This window comes from Schistocerca cancellata, chromosome 2 (assembly GCF_023864275.1).
Source record: "Schistocerca cancellata isolate TAMUIC-IGC-003103 chromosome 2, iqSchCanc2.1, whole genome shotgun sequence".
In the NCBI taxonomy this organism is placed as follows: Eukaryota; Metazoa; Arthropoda; class Insecta; order Orthoptera; family Acrididae; genus Schistocerca; species Schistocerca cancellata.
This window is the reverse complement of record NC_064627.1, coordinates 356,820,288-356,836,063: the sequence shown is the minus strand read 5'-3', so window position 1 is coordinate 356,836,063 and position 15,776 is coordinate 356,820,288. Positions and strand designations below refer to the sequence as shown.

The following is a 15,776-nucleotide window of genomic DNA, read 5'->3' as shown; positions in this document are numbered from 1 at the left end:
CAGCAGACAAATGCTGAGCCCCTGAGGGTTGGGATCTGGATATCCATCCTGAAATATCACACAATTTTCATCCCTCATTAAGGTTTGTGTTTGTATACACTGTGCTGAAAAGTGAGACATTCCAGTCACACCATTATTTTCTGATTCAGTTTCATAAACAATAGGTCTTAAGGAGACAAGTCATGGAACATCTAATGTAATGTCAATCACTATAATTCAACAGGTATTGCAAAGAAAATATTCTATCATAGATTTGTACCTATGGATAAAATTGAGATAGGCATCTTGTGTGACGAAATTAATACGGATTGCGAGAGAAGTAGTGATCCATTTGAAATATTATAGTTAGGCATATATTAGTGAACAATTTTTTAAAGAACACTTCATAAAACTATATGAGACTTTTTGTAACTGATGTACTTCAGATGACAGCTGCTGACAGTGCAGTCTTTGACACAAGCATGGACACATTTTTGTACCTGAGAGGGATTCAGATCTCTTGCCCAGCCTCAGTAGTGAAACAGAAGCTTGGTCAAAGGTCCTCCTGCTGTGTAGTCACTCAGTTGACACAAGTTCCATGGAGAGAGCAACCAGCAAGTGTGGTAAGTGCAGCTACTGGCACATTAGTGTTAATGAATACCACAGCCAACCATTTGTCTTTACTCTCTCACATAACCAGTGAAGCTTTTGTCTACGCACAATACGATTATGCTGAGGTCAACCTCGTATGTTTCTTGATTTGGATTACTCTCTGGATGGATTTGTCGGGCAAGACAAACGTCACTGCATGTTCCAACAGCCCCTGTGAGAGTGACCGCAAACTGTTTCTACCAATGTCTGTGCAGGACAGAAGAATGGTGATGAGAGTGTTTTCCACCACACAATATCACAGCGTTTAAGATGGATTGCGACTTCCTGAAGTTGAGGTAGCAGCTGTTGGAAATGCAACAGAAAATGTAATCCATCTAACAACTGGAAGAAAGGTAGGAAATATCAACATCAGCAACAGGTGTTATAATTTCTGCAGCAGCAACAGCTACTACGATAGCAGCCTGCACCAGTAGCAATGCTGCCTGACCCTCAGCCATTTACTTGCTCCAGCAAAACAATTTGATAGTTGAGTGATCTTTGTGTACCATGTTGCCTTCATCACAAGACACACTGAGTATCTGAATCTGACTGTCAGAGTGCTCCCTTTGTATTTTAATAACAAATTGTATGAAGCGGTACAAAAATTACCATCATTCTCAGACCCAAGTGGTTTGAGTTTTTATGATATTTGTGGTTTGCAGACTGACTACTATGCCATGGTCACCAAACCCAAGTTGTAACAATGTGTTAGCAATATAGCCAAACACACAATGAGCTGCAGATTTACTAGCTGTATGACAGAAGTATGATTTTTCATGTAAACCGTGAGGCTCATCCTATACTAAATCTTTAATCCGTGACACATCATAAGTGTAGTCACAGCGAAACTAGATAGGTTATGAAGTATGGGGGTAATATCTTCAGCATCTTTATGTCTGTACGCAACTATGTAATTCAAGGGAGAAGGTTTCAAGACATGCTTCACTCATCACGTAAATGTAAATACTGGCATAAATGTGCACTTTTGCTACATATTGTGTTAATAACTGAAAAGGATCAAAGGAACACTACATATGTAGACATGCCACATTCCACAAGGTACATTTTATGTGTGTTTATTTTTACTTGTGACAAACCTCTTTGTAATTTTCCTATAGACAAACCTGTGTGGAATGTGCAATAACCCTCCACTAAAATATTACACAGCAAGAGTTATGAACACACAATGGAACATGATGTACAATGAAAAAAGTTTTCAAAGATCAGAAGATGACAGTTTTACTTGTTGAAACTGGTCAATAAAAAACAGGTTTGAATGCGACCTTGGCCATAAAAAAATTCTGTAAAGTACATACAGAATGCTTCTTCTCATTTCTCTTTATGAGAAACTTCAATCATAGTCATGATTTGCAAAGCACGTTATGTGCTAAAAACATTTTTTGTGCAAGTTAAACAATATATTTGCGTGTTAGTGCCACCTGGTGACAGTTTCTGTAAATGCACTCTCTGCCCTGACATGAGCTGCATGTCCATTCAGTTCCTACCTTTATGCTATTGGTTTATGAAATTACATTTTACATCAATTCCATTTCACTTCAACAAACACATTTGGCACCATGTGTAAATTATATTTTCATTTCACTAATCTTTCTTTAATACAGTATTAACATTTCTTCTGTACAAACCTATAAGAAGAGCTTGCTGTTTCTCATTTTCTGCTCGCAGCATAACCTCTTCGTGCTGTTGACACACATGTTCTAGATGCTGTTGAAGTTGCTCTAGTTGTTGCTGTAAGTGTTGTATCTCAGAATCCTTCTCTATAGCCAGCTGCTGCAATGATTGCTGCATACGTTTTTCCAAAGAAATTCGCACTTGTTCCTATGTGTAAAAGAAAACATAAGGTAATCAGCACAATTCACAGGAAACATTCTCTGCAGCTATTTTTAGCAGCCACTTCTCATCAGTACATAAACTAAAATACTAATCATGTCAGCAGATGAAAGTAACAATGAGTTCTGATATTGGAATATAGTTCTCAACTTCAGCATATAGTGTAAAAACTGCTGTCTAATAAATTTTTTGATTGCAATAATGATGATCATTCTTTTCCTTAATATATTATTCATTCATAAGGTAAACCAAACAATGGAAAATCCAGGCTTGAATTACAACATGAGAAGGGATAGTTTGCTGTTCACCAGACAGAGGAGGCATTCAATGGCTGACATGCACATTTAAAAGCAGATTGTTAGAGTCATTTAGCTATCTATCTACTTTTAAATATGCTTGTCTGCCAGTGAATGCCTCCTCTATATGTTGAGTAACAGTCTACCCTAATTCGTACTGCCATTCATAAGATAAAAGAGAGAGTTAGGAAAAATGTATAAAAACTATTAATGAAACTGCCATGGGACAAACATAAAACACATATTTCTGAAGCCCTATGTAATTGTTTCTCAGATGAGCATTATATACTAATGCCTAAAAATTTATTTACCTTTTCTTCAGAAAGTTTTCGTACATTATCCTCATTGGATTTACGCAAATTTGAAAGGGTATGTTGATATTCTGCTTCTTGTGTACCCGACTGCTGTGTGAGTGAGGTCTTTATATCTTGAGCACGCTTTTCTGAAGTTTCAAGTTCACGTGTCAGTCGACAAACCTGACCCTTGAGTGACTCCTGTTTCACTAACAGATCCTGCTGCTCCTGCTCCAGCTGCACACGTCTAAGGAATCAAGAAAAATGCATCCTGAGCTAAGTCATAATAGGGTTTTCCTTAATGAATTATGTTGGTGCAATCAAGTGGTGAAAAAGATGTTTTTCACAATTTCATTTGCAAAGTTTGCAACAGTGACATTCTTAAAGGCACAATAAACTACATACAACAGTATCTCAAGAATTCAAAAATAAAAAAAGGCAGTAAGCTAAGATAAAGAAAAGAATCACTACAATATAATTACTTTTCTCTTTCTCGGCAGTAAGTTTTGTATCTGCATGAACAATGTGACTTTTAGGCCACCTACTTGATTACATTACTCTAATAGGCTTAACATTACTCACTAACCTCTAATTGAAAAACAAAAAAACTGTTTATGAAGCTTTATCAGGAATATTTTCACCAAGGCAGAAAATGCAAGCATCAGGATATTGCAACTAACATTTTACACTGTAAATTCACTTAAGGGAAAAGAAGAAGAAATCCAGACTCCAGGTGTGGAAAAAATAAAATAAAATAAAATAAAATAAAAAATAAAAATTACTGCTTTGTAAGATGGCATGTTCCAGAGTAAAGGGCCCTGCATCAGGTGACATTCAAAGTACACTTACTGCAGATTTAGAAGTTTTAAGAGTGCCTTTAGCATAAACCTCAATACAAGGTGGAAACAACTAAGAAAAAAGAAAGAAAGCAAAGCATCAAAGTCCCTTACAAAATGCCAAAAACAACAATCTGCTGACCGGAAATGCAATGAATACCTAGTTTTGATTATTGAGAGTTTAGGCTTGTTACTACATCTACATCTATAATCAGCAAGCTGGACTGTACTTTTTGTATCACTTCTCCTGTTCGAATCACAAATGTTTTACGGGGAGAAAGACTGCTGGTATGTCTCTGTATGAGTTCGAATCTCTCTAATTTCAGTTTCACAGTCTTCTCTCCTGATAAATGTGGGAGTAAGCAACATATTGACTGACTGTTCTACAAAAGTATCCTCTAAGAACTTCAACCATAAATCACATCATAATGCAGAATACCTCTCTTGCAGCATCTGCCACTGGACTTGGATGAGCATTCCTGTGAGACTTCCATGCTTATTAAATGAATCAGTAATGAAATACACTGCTCTTCTTTGGATCTTCTCTATATCCTCTATCGGTCCTATCCAGTACAGAACACAGACTGCCGAGCAATATCCAAGTGATCGTCAAACGAGAAATTTGTAAGCTATCTTCTTTGTCCCCCCAATGAACCATGGACCTTGCCGTTGGTGGGGAGGCTTGCGTACCCCAGCGATACAGACAGTCGTATCATAGGTTCAACCACAAAGGATGGGAATCTGTTGAGAGGCCAGAGAAATGTGTGGTTCCTGAAGAGGGGCAGCAGCTGTTTCGGTAGTTGCAGGGGCAACAGTCTGGAGATTGACTGATCTGGCTTTGTAACACTAAACAAAATGGCCTTGCTGTGCTGGTGCTGCGAATGGCTGAAAGCAAGGGGAAATTACAGCCGTAATATTTCCCGAGAGCATGCAGCTTTACTGTATGGTTAAATGATGATGGTGTCCTCTTGGGTAAAATATTCTGGAGGTAAAATAGTCCCCCATTTGGATCTCCGGGCAGGGACTACTCAAGAGGACGTCGTTATCAGGAGAAAGAAAACTGGCATTCTGCGGATCGGAGCGTAGAATTGTCAGATCCCTTAATTGGGCAGGTAAGTTAGAAAATTTAAAAAGGGAAATGGATGGGTTAAAGTTAGATATAGTGGGAATTAGTGAAGTTCGGTGGGAGGAGGAACAAGACTTTTGGTCAGGTGAATACAGGGTTATAAATACAAAATCAAATAGGGGTAATGCAGGAGTAGGTTTAATAATGAATAAAAAAATAGAAGGGCGGGTAAGCTACTACAAACAGCATACTGAATGCATTATTGTTGCCAAGATAGACATGAAGCCCACGCTCTTCACAGTAGTACAAGTTTATATGTCAACTAGCTCTGCAGATGGCGAAGAAATTGAAGAAATGTATAATGAGATCAAAGAAATTATTCAGATAGTGAAGGGAGACAAAAATTAAATAGTCATGGGTGACTGGAGTTTGATAGTAGGAAAAGGAAGAGAAGGAAACATAGTAGCTGAATATGGATTGGGGGAAAGAGGAAGCCACCCGGTAGAATTCTGCACAGAGCATAACTTAATCATTGCTAACACTTGGTTCAAGAATCATGAAAGAAGGTTGTATACATGGAAGAAGCCTGGAGATACTAGAAGGTATCAGATAGATTATATAATAGTAAGACAGAGATTCAGGAACCAGGTTTTAAATTGTAAGACATTTCCAGGGGCATATGTGAACTCTGACCACAATCTATTGGTTATGAACTGTAGATTAAAACTGAAAAAACTGCAAAAAGATGGGAATTTGAGGAGGTGGGACCTGGATAAACTGAAAAAACCAGAGATTGTAGAGACTGACAAGAATGGGGGAAAGAAATACAGTAGAAGAAGAATTGGTAGCTTTGAGAGATGAAATAGTGAAGGTGGCAGAGGATCAAGTAGGTAAATAGATGAGGGCTAATAGAAATTCTTGGGTAACAGAAGAGATATTGAATTTAATTGATGAAAGGAGAAAATATAAAAATGCAGTAAATGAAGCAGGCAAAAAAGAATACAAACGTCTCAAAAATGAGATCAACAGGAAATGCAAAATGGCTAAGCAGGGATGGCTAGACAACAAATGTAAGGATGTAGAGGCGTATATCACTGGGAGTAAGATAGATACTGCCTACAGGAAAATTAAAGAGATCTTTGTAGAAAAGAGAGCCACTTGTACGAATATCAAGAGCTCAGATTGAAACCCAGTTCTAAGCAAAGAACGGAAAGCAGATAGGTGGAAGGAGTATATAGAGGGTCTAGACAAGGGCAAAGTACTTGAGGACAATATTATGGAAATGGAAGAGGATGTAGATGAAGATGAAATGGGAGATATGATACTGTATGAAGAGTTTGACAGAGCACTGAAAGACCTAGATTGAAACAAGGCCCCAGGAGTAGACAACATTACTTTAGAACTCCAGACATCCTTGGGAGAGCCAGTCCTGACAAAACTCTACCATCTGGTGAGCAAGATGTACGAGACAGGCAAAATACCCTCAGACTTCAAGAAGAATATAATAATTCAAATCCCAAAGAAAGCAGGTGTTGACAGATGTGAAAATTACCGAACTATCAGTGTAATAAGTCACGGCTGCAATATACTAACGCGAATTCTTAACAGACGAATGGAAAAACTGGTAGAAGCCGACCTCGGGGAAGATCAGTTTGGATTCCGTAGAAATGTTGGAACCCGTGAGGCAATACTGACCCTACGACTTATCTTAGAAGAAAGATTAAGGAAAGGCAAACCTACGTTTCTAGCATTTGTAGACTTAGAGAAAGCTTCTGACAATGTTGACTGAAATATTCTTTTTCAAATTCTGAAGTTGGCAGGGGTAAAATACAGGAAGCGAAAGGCTTTTTACAATTTTTGCAGAAACCAGGTGGCAGTTATAAGAGTCGAGGGACATGAAAGGGAAGCAGTGGTTGGGAAGGGAGTGAGACAGGGTTGTAGCCTCTTCCCGATGTTATTCAATCTGTATATTGAGCAAGCAGTAAAGGAAAAATTTGGAGTATGTACTAAAAACCATGGAGAAGAAATAAAAACTTTGAGGTTCGCCGATGACATCGTAATTCTCTCAGAGACAGTAAAGGACTTGGAAGAGCAGTCGAATGGAATGGACAATGTCTTGAAAGAAGTATATAAGATGAACATCCACAAAAGCAACACGAGGATAATGGAATGTAGTCGAATTAAGTCAGATGATGCTGAGGAAATTAGATTAGGAAATGAGACACTTAAAGTAGAAAAGGAGTTTTGCTATTTGGGGAGCAAAATAACTGATGATGGTCGAAGTAGAGAGGATGTAAAATGTAGACTGGCAATGGCAAGGAAAGTGTTTCTGAAGAAGAGAAATTTGTTAACATCGAGTATAGATTTAAGTGCAAGGAAGTTGTTTCTGAAAGTATTTGTGTGGAGTGTAGCGATGTATGGAAGTGAAACATGGATGATAAATAGTTTGGACAAGAAGAGAATGGAAGCTTTCGAAATGTGGTGCTACAGAAGAATGCTGAAGATTAGATGGGTAGATCACATAACTAATGAGGAGGTGTTGAATAGAATTGGAGAGGAGTTTGTGGTACTACTTGACTAGAAGATGGGATCGGTTGGTAGGATATGTTCTGAGGCATCAAGGGATCACCAATTAGTATTGGATGGCAGCGTGGAAGGTAAAAATCATAGAGGGAGACCAAGAGATGAATACACTAATCAGATTCAGAAGGATATAGGTTGCAGTAGGTATTGGGAGATGAAGAAGCTTGCACAGGATAGTGTAGCATGGAGAGCTGCATCAAACCAGTCTCTGGACTGAAGATCACAACAACAACAACATATTCTTTGTGGGTGGACTATATTTCCTGAGGATTATTCCAATAAATTTCAGTCTTGTAAATGACAGATTTTAGCTAGAAACTAGTGATTCTCAATGCACTATCATTTTTGATCAATGCACGTAATGCCTGTTGGTCGGGCTTCATCCACAGTTCATTGAATACTATTAGTATTGAATTATTAGTATTCAATGAACTGTGGATGAAGCCTGACCAACAGGCATTACATGCATTGATCAAAAATGGTAGTGCATTGAGAATGGCTAGTTTCTAGCTGAAATCTAGATCTGCCAATAAAATTTCAAAAGGACGACTGATAGCTGAAATCTATTATTTACAAGTCAATATAACAGTCGCTGCGCGCAACAGCCTTCTGAATGGAGGGTAACCTGATGAAATTTCAGTCTGCTATTTGTCTTACCTGCAATTAGTTTTAACTGGTCATTACACTTTAAATCACCCTGTATGCATAGTCCTGGATGTTTTATTGAAGTAACTGCTTCGACTGACTGTTCTGCAATCAGGTAATCATACAATGATGGATCTTTCTGCCTATTTATGTGCAATAATTACTTTTATTTGTGCTAAGGGTCAACTGCCACTTCCTGATTTAAGTGTCGATCCTCTGTTGGTCTTCCTGCATCTCACGATAATTTTATAGCATTGTGAGGATAGTGACTTCTCTGTATTGTATACCATAGCATCATTCACGGTAAGTCCCATGGAAATTTTGACATAACACACTAGGTCATATATATAATTTTTTTGTTCATTAGGTGGCAGTGTGGAACTGTATTGAACATCTTCCAAAACCAAAAGTGAAGGATCATTGCATCAACCTGGGAGCCTGTATCTACTGCTTTATGGGTATTGTGGACAAACAAAGTGAGCTGGGTTCATACAATCATTGGTGTTGGAACCCATGTTGATTCCTACAGAGCAGATTTTCTGTCTCCAGAAGTGTCATAATATGTTGGCATGAAAAATGTTCCAAAATTCTATAACAGATGATGTCAGAGATATAGGTTTACAGTTCTGCACATCTGTTCAATGATCCTTCATAAAAATTTCTCCAGGGGCTATGGTACACTGTTGTTACAAGAGGAGTAAGTTCTTTTGCATACTCTATGTAGAATCTTACTGGTATCCTGTCAGGTCCAGTGGTCTTTCCTCCATTGAGCAATTTGATTTGCTTTATTATCCAGCAGCCACTTATTTCAATATCTGTCACTTTTGACATTCAATTTAAAGGAGGAATTACAGTGCGGTCTTCTATAGCGAAACAATTTTGGGAAAAGACATTTAGTACTTCGGACTTCTCTATGTCATCCTCCAGTTTGATGGCATTATTGTCACAGAATGTCTGGACAGATGGCTTCAATCTGTTTACTATTTAACATGAGACTGAAACATCTAAGGATTTTCTGTTAAATCAGTTGATAGAATTTACTTTCAATTCGTTGAACACTTCATGCATGACTCTGCTTATGCTATATTTTTCAAGTAAGACATTTACAAAATTTCCCATGATTTCCTGCCCACAATACCTGCCCTAATTGTTTGAGCCTCCCCATCTTTGGCTGCAAAGTTGGAACCTACAACATGATCAGGAAATTTTGCCCTAAATATTCTCAAAGTTTCCCCTCAAACATTCTGCCATTACTGCTCTTGAGGCAGGGGGTCTACAAAAGCATCCGATGACCATATGCAATCAGACTTTAAAACTTGTCTTCCTCCAAATTATTTCACATTTGGAATCTGTACTAACCTCACCAGATGTTACCATATTTTTCACAACAATAAACAGGCCTCCATCATCAGTCTTCAACCAATATTTGGGATATACATTCCTATTAGCATTTAGAAATCCATTGTTATTAACACCTGGTTTTAGACAGTTTTCTATCCCAGGTACCATATTGGCTTTGTTATGTTTATAAGCGAGACCAGTTCTGGGACCTTTCCAGAGACACACCTTTAGTTAACTGATGCTATATTAACATTTTCTTCCTCTAATCTGCCATGACACATGCTAGTTTCTTTGATTAATGAGGTTAGTATTCTTCCCTGTTTGAACTTGGAACACATCTTCTTGGGCCTGTGGAGGGATTTCTCTATACTACAAAACCCACATGTACATGCCACAAGCACCCCATTGCACCTTTTTTTTTTTAATAGTGTACTATATTAACATTTTCTTTCAATAACCTGCCATGACACATGCTAGTTTCTTTAATTAATGAGGATAATATTCTTCCCTACCTGAAATCAGAACACATTTTATCGGTGCTGTTGAGGGATTTCTCTGTCCAAAAAAACCCACATGTACATGCCACATGCACTCCATTACACATTTTTTATAGTAGTTGCTTCCTCCATGAAGTGTACACCTGACCTAATGAGGGGGGGGGGGGGGGGGGGGGTGGGGGGAGGTTGGGTCTCCTACAATTCTTTGCCCAATAGCAGAGGTTAGCAAATGCACATCCAAGATCTTCACACAATCGTCTGAGCCTCTGGTTTAAGCCTTCCATTCAGCTCCAAACCAGAGGACTGTGACTGATTCTGTAAATGATGCTGCAAATGCTAACTCTGCTTACACCTTGAGAGCAACGCTAATTGCTTTCACCAAGGTGTGTCAACTTAAGCCACAATTAGTGGCCAGGTGTGGCCCATATGCTCAGTCACTTCCAGCAGAACCTCTTCCACCTCTCGGACAAGATCCACTGACAGGCAAAAAGAACGGACAGTAGCCTTCTCTCCCAACCCGCCCACTATCCCTCTAAGGGGTTTCATCACCCACATACCACTGGAGCTCACTGCACCTGTTCTGACTTTCTGGAAGATCTGCCCCAGTTTCAACAGGTGAGGTGTCTGAGGTGGCTCAGATATACTTTCAGAAGTGGGGAATACCTCAAACCTGTATTCAAGGGACAGGGGGACAGCTATGCGGCCAGTGCCAGAAGGTGAAAACCTTCTACCCAGAGATTCATGTCCCCTCCCCTCCTCCCCCATTATTCGGCAATTACTGTCAGGTAAATGTCGACAGGCTGGGAAGTACAAATTGGGAGACACTGTGGCATCAGGGATCCAAGGTAGCACTACAGCATGGTGGCTACTCAAACTTGGGAAAAAACGATTCCCTGAGAATTCAATGTATAGGGAGGAGGGGAGGGAGACTGCATCATAAGAAGTTCCCAATAAATGAACGGTGAGTGACCGAGGAGGAGGGGGAAGGGAGCATTCCACAATAACAACTTTTCTTTCCACTCAGCTGAGATGTACTGGGCATAAGCAGAAGTTTGACCACTGTTTTTAAATATAGATCACTTATGTGGAATAATATTAATGTAACACTATCTGAAATATTAATTATCTTAAAATTTGAGGTATTAAAACTCAATTAAATTAAACTTCAGTGCTAGATTAAAAACAGAATTCCCTCAGATTTATGAAATTCCTTAATCTTCCTGAGATTCCCCTGATCTTTGCAGGTGCCCCAACACCACTGCAACCTAGGGCAGCAGCCTGACACCTGTGGCCAACACAGTTCTCTGCTGCTTATGGACAGTAGCCAATACCCCATGCATCTGTACACAACAGATGCTGTCCCTCCCCACATTCAATCAAGTTTCACCTATACCATAACTAATACAATACTAACCAGAGGAGTCTCTGGGTTCAATCTAAGTTCTGCTGTTACATTACTTCTGGTTTTTATTACACTCCAAAGTCAGCCCACATATTGGTAATACACTAAAATTTACACAAAAACCTATAACAACTTAGTATTCATTAATCAACGTCATAAAATACACGGATACAATTCACTTGTTCACAGAAGCCACATGAAAACAAAAAATAAACTAAGTCCTGTGTATAAAACAGAAAGTGCTGCTGCTGGAGTGTCCACTCAACTCTATGACTGTCACTACGCTGACTGTGTGAGCACTACTGAATGCTCACCCCTCAGAAAAGGACATTAATACATTATGCACTGCCTTCAGTAGCAAACATTTAAAAAAAATCAATAATGTCATCATCATTAAAATCTCATTAAAGTTCTCATTATGTTATCTTCTCATACCTTGCTAGAGAGACACAAATGTACATCTATATGTACATTAATATAAGCCATCTACCAAGAGTTTTCTCACTTTGTATGATATTATAGCCACGTAGATATTACAAAAGTGGTGCTGACAAAGGAAAGTTGCACATCAACATCTCATCTACAATGGTGTCATCAGAAATGGAGCACAAGCTCAGAGAGGTAGGACAGGGAAAGAAATTGGCCATTTCCTTTTTAAAAAGAACAATCCCGGCACATGTCTGAAGCAATTTAACGAAACTACAGAATACCTCGTTTTGGATGGCCAGACAGTGAGTTGCACACCATACTACTGAATGTGAGACTACTGTTTCACCACTGTGCAACCTTGCTTGTCCGAGACAGGAACAGGGAAAGCAATATCCAAATCAATCAAAACTATGATGTACAATGATGAACTGTGTACTTTGGCTGTATTTGATGCCCTGTAGCTGGACATACTGTGGAACATGGCAGGAGGAATGTGGGGACCTATTTCATCAAATGGATCAGCTTTATCCTCACTTTCAGCATGGGTGATTTTAAGTTTTGGAGATGAGAACTGGCTACCCAAAACATACTCAGCTCTCACCATCTATCTGGTCTTCAATTATGATAGTCTCTTCCTCCTCTAATTATTTTTTATTCTCTCTGTAACTACGGTTACCTTATAACTTCACTTTGTAACACCTTTTTATGTTTTTATCCACCCTCTCTATATTATTTTCTCACAGGCCCCACTCCCTCCACCCCTGCCTGAGACATTCCATCCTTTTCTCCTAGTATGCAGCTTTTACATTAACTCTTTCTCCTGATGAAGGACTTCTGGAGTTACACATCTTTAGATACACTGATATTTTTAATTTTGTACATCCATCAGGTATGCTCCAGTCATTCTTACTTCTACACCTACATCTACACTCCACAAGCCACCTTACAGTGTGTGGCATTGGGTACTTCTAGCACCACATTCACCTCTCCCCTTCCCTGTCCCCAGGGACAGGATTGACTTTTTGAAATCACCCATATGCTAATGTAGGTTAGGGTTCCAGGTATCTCACACTGCAGCCATTCAACCTCGTGTGCCCTCTTTTGCAAATAATTGACAAAAGAACTTCTTTTGTAACTTTGCATGATGTTCTACAGCTTTAATATTGATAGTACTATATATAATGGTGTTATAACAAGTGCAACCAGCTTAACTAAAAGATGACAGATAGGCTACAAACGTAGGATCAGATGCTTTCTAGCAGCTGAAGAGGTAACTATCTGTGCTGAAATGGAGCACAAGCTCAGAGAGGGGAGCAGTTTTATCTTTTCAAAGGTCTGTTCTTAAGTTGCCCAAGTATACTCAGGATTTTAAGTTCCTGCCAAAATAATAAAAATGAGATAACTCAGGGTTTTATGTTCAGTAGCTGTGTAATCAAATAATTACTAGTCTTTAGATTAGAGATCTTTTTTTTTTTAGATTTACTTTCATTCCAATTGATCCGTAGTGAGGAGGTCCTCCAGGATGTGGAACATGTCAGAAAAACAACAATACATGACAAATATTTACAACTAAAACAAATAAGCTAATTTACCATTCCACAGGTCCCAAGTGGAATGATCGTCATTTTTTAATGAACACTAAGAGTCATTTTACAAATACTATTGCACTGAATTTAAAATAAAAAAGTTTTTTATTTATTTATAAGGTAAGAAACATGTAATACAACTACTGTAATACTTATTTACAATGAACACATTACTGCACTGAAATGGTGCAGAAGTTAGATTATACTTACACACACACAAGCACACACACACACACACACACACACACACACAAATTTTCAGTGAACACATTACTGCACTGAAATTGTGCAGAAGTTATGTTTCTGCATATTAATGTCCAATAAGTTAGAATTGGAGTCATCTACCAATCCCTGTACCAAGTGCTGATCCTCGGCAGATTTTCCTGCATATTGCTAAAATTTCCTAGTGTTCCGACATCTATATATAAAACAGGACAACATATGGACAGCTTCATGAGGTTTCTGACATTATCCACTAGGTCACTTATAAATATTGTGAACCGTAATGGTCCTACATTGCTCTCTTTGGTTGCGCCCGAAGATACTTTTACCTCTAAAGATTTCTCTGCATTAAGAACAATATGCTGGGTTCTATTTGCTAGGAACTCGTCCATCAAACCATGAAGCTGGTTTGATATTCACATTTTATTAAGTGACATTTTAGCACTGTGGCAAATGCCTTCTGGAAGTCAAGGAACACAGCATCAATCTGTGCACCAGCATCTACTGGTTCTAGGACTTACGGATGAACAAAGTGTAGTGGGTTTCACACGATTGTTGTTAATGGAATCTTGAATGCAACAGTGGAGATTTTTGATCTCTTGAAAGGTCATGATACATGAGCATAAAGCATGTTAAAAATTACAGAACAGATCTCTAATACAGGCCTATAGTTGAATGCATCAGGCTGATGACACTTCTTAAAAATGGAAGACACCTATTCATTTTTCCAATCACTTGGAACACTTTGTTCCTTCAGAGACTTATGACAGACTGCTACTAAAAGAGAAGCAAGTTCTGTAACTTACTGAGCATGCTGAATTATATGGGTGGATGCTTCTCTTCTGCCATAAATATTGCTAAGAAAAGTAACTACAGAAACAACAACATTTCTCACTGTCAATATTACTACATAATAATGGGCAAAGGTACAAACCTTGTTTCTGCTGTTTCCAGGTTTGTTTGTGTATCAAACAGCACTCCTTCCAGGGCTTCTTTCTCACTCCTCATTGCAGCTAGTTGTTCTTGGAGTCTCTGAATTTCTTTCTCACTTGTTTCTAACATTACCTATATTACAAATTTCAAGTGTTTTTTATGTTTCTGCAATCCACATAAAAGAGAAAATGCAAATTACAGCATATCTTTGTGCAAAATAACAAAAATATAATGGTATAACTGGCAGGACACTGCTGATAACTGATTCACATGCAAATAATTTGTACTGAAAAAGAATTAACAGAGTTGTTTTATAAATATATGCAATTATGTGACAAGTAATTACAGTGTATGTTTTTATATACAACCACCCTTTCAAAATTAATGCCAAATATGAGTTGTTTTATAAATATATGCAATTATGTGACAAGTAATTACAGTGTATGTTTTTATATACAACCACCCTTTCAAAATTAATGCCAAATATGATTATCTTTATAACAGTCTGGTTCCCTTTTCATAAGAAATTATAGCATTATATTGGTTGTTACTTGTTAGTCACACTACCTGTAAAACAAATCATTCCAATTCAATGCTTAAATGTGATTCATAATTTCCATACTATCACTGGTAGGCAACAACTTTTTTTCCTGTTCAAACACAAATACTTACATGGTATACCTGTACTTATAAATCAGTCCTACACTATTATTAGCTGCACATTCTTTCTTTGCTGCTTTCTGAGTGGGCTCAAGGAAGCAGTGAGAGCTTCACCCAACACTATAAGCATTGTTAAAAGTGGAGTAGAGTTACTACTTCATGCAGTATTGTCACTAGGAAATATGTGACTTGTACAAGTGGGAACCCAAAAGCAATGAGAATGTCTTCCTATAGGTAATAGAGAAGGTACTAGTGGGTTACCTGCTAGGTGCCCCTATTACACACTATTTTAAGTGATCAAATGTCTTTTATGAGGAGGGTCAATTAGGTTAGAGCATTTGTGTTTATAAATGTTGTTTTATGCATTTGGCTATTTTGCAGTTGTGGATATGGCAGAACAACATGCTACATTAATTATGTTTTCTATTAGTGAAATCTGCATCAAAAATTACTGCCCTGCTTAGTCAGGCATATAGGAAGAAAGAACTGAGTCACAGGTGGGTTTA

At 38.2% G+C, this 15,776-nt stretch overlaps 1 protein-coding gene across 1 annotated transcript in view; it reads right to left on the bottom strand.

Moving 5' to 3' along the window:
• Positions 1-15,776, bottom strand: part of LOC126161742 (rootletin) — a 267,518-nt gene that overhangs the window by 129,795 nt on the left and 121,947 nt on the right. Inside the window, exons 15-17 of the mRNA XM_049917782.1 lie at positions 14,612-14,742; positions 3,089-3,317; positions 2,277-2,469 (exon numbers count right to left, since the gene is read on the bottom strand). Coding sequence (XP_049773739.1) covers positions 2,277-2,469; positions 3,089-3,317; positions 14,612-14,742 — 553 coding nt within the window. The remainder of the gene's footprint in view (positions 1-2,276; positions 2,470-3,088; positions 3,318-14,611; positions 14,743-15,776) is intronic.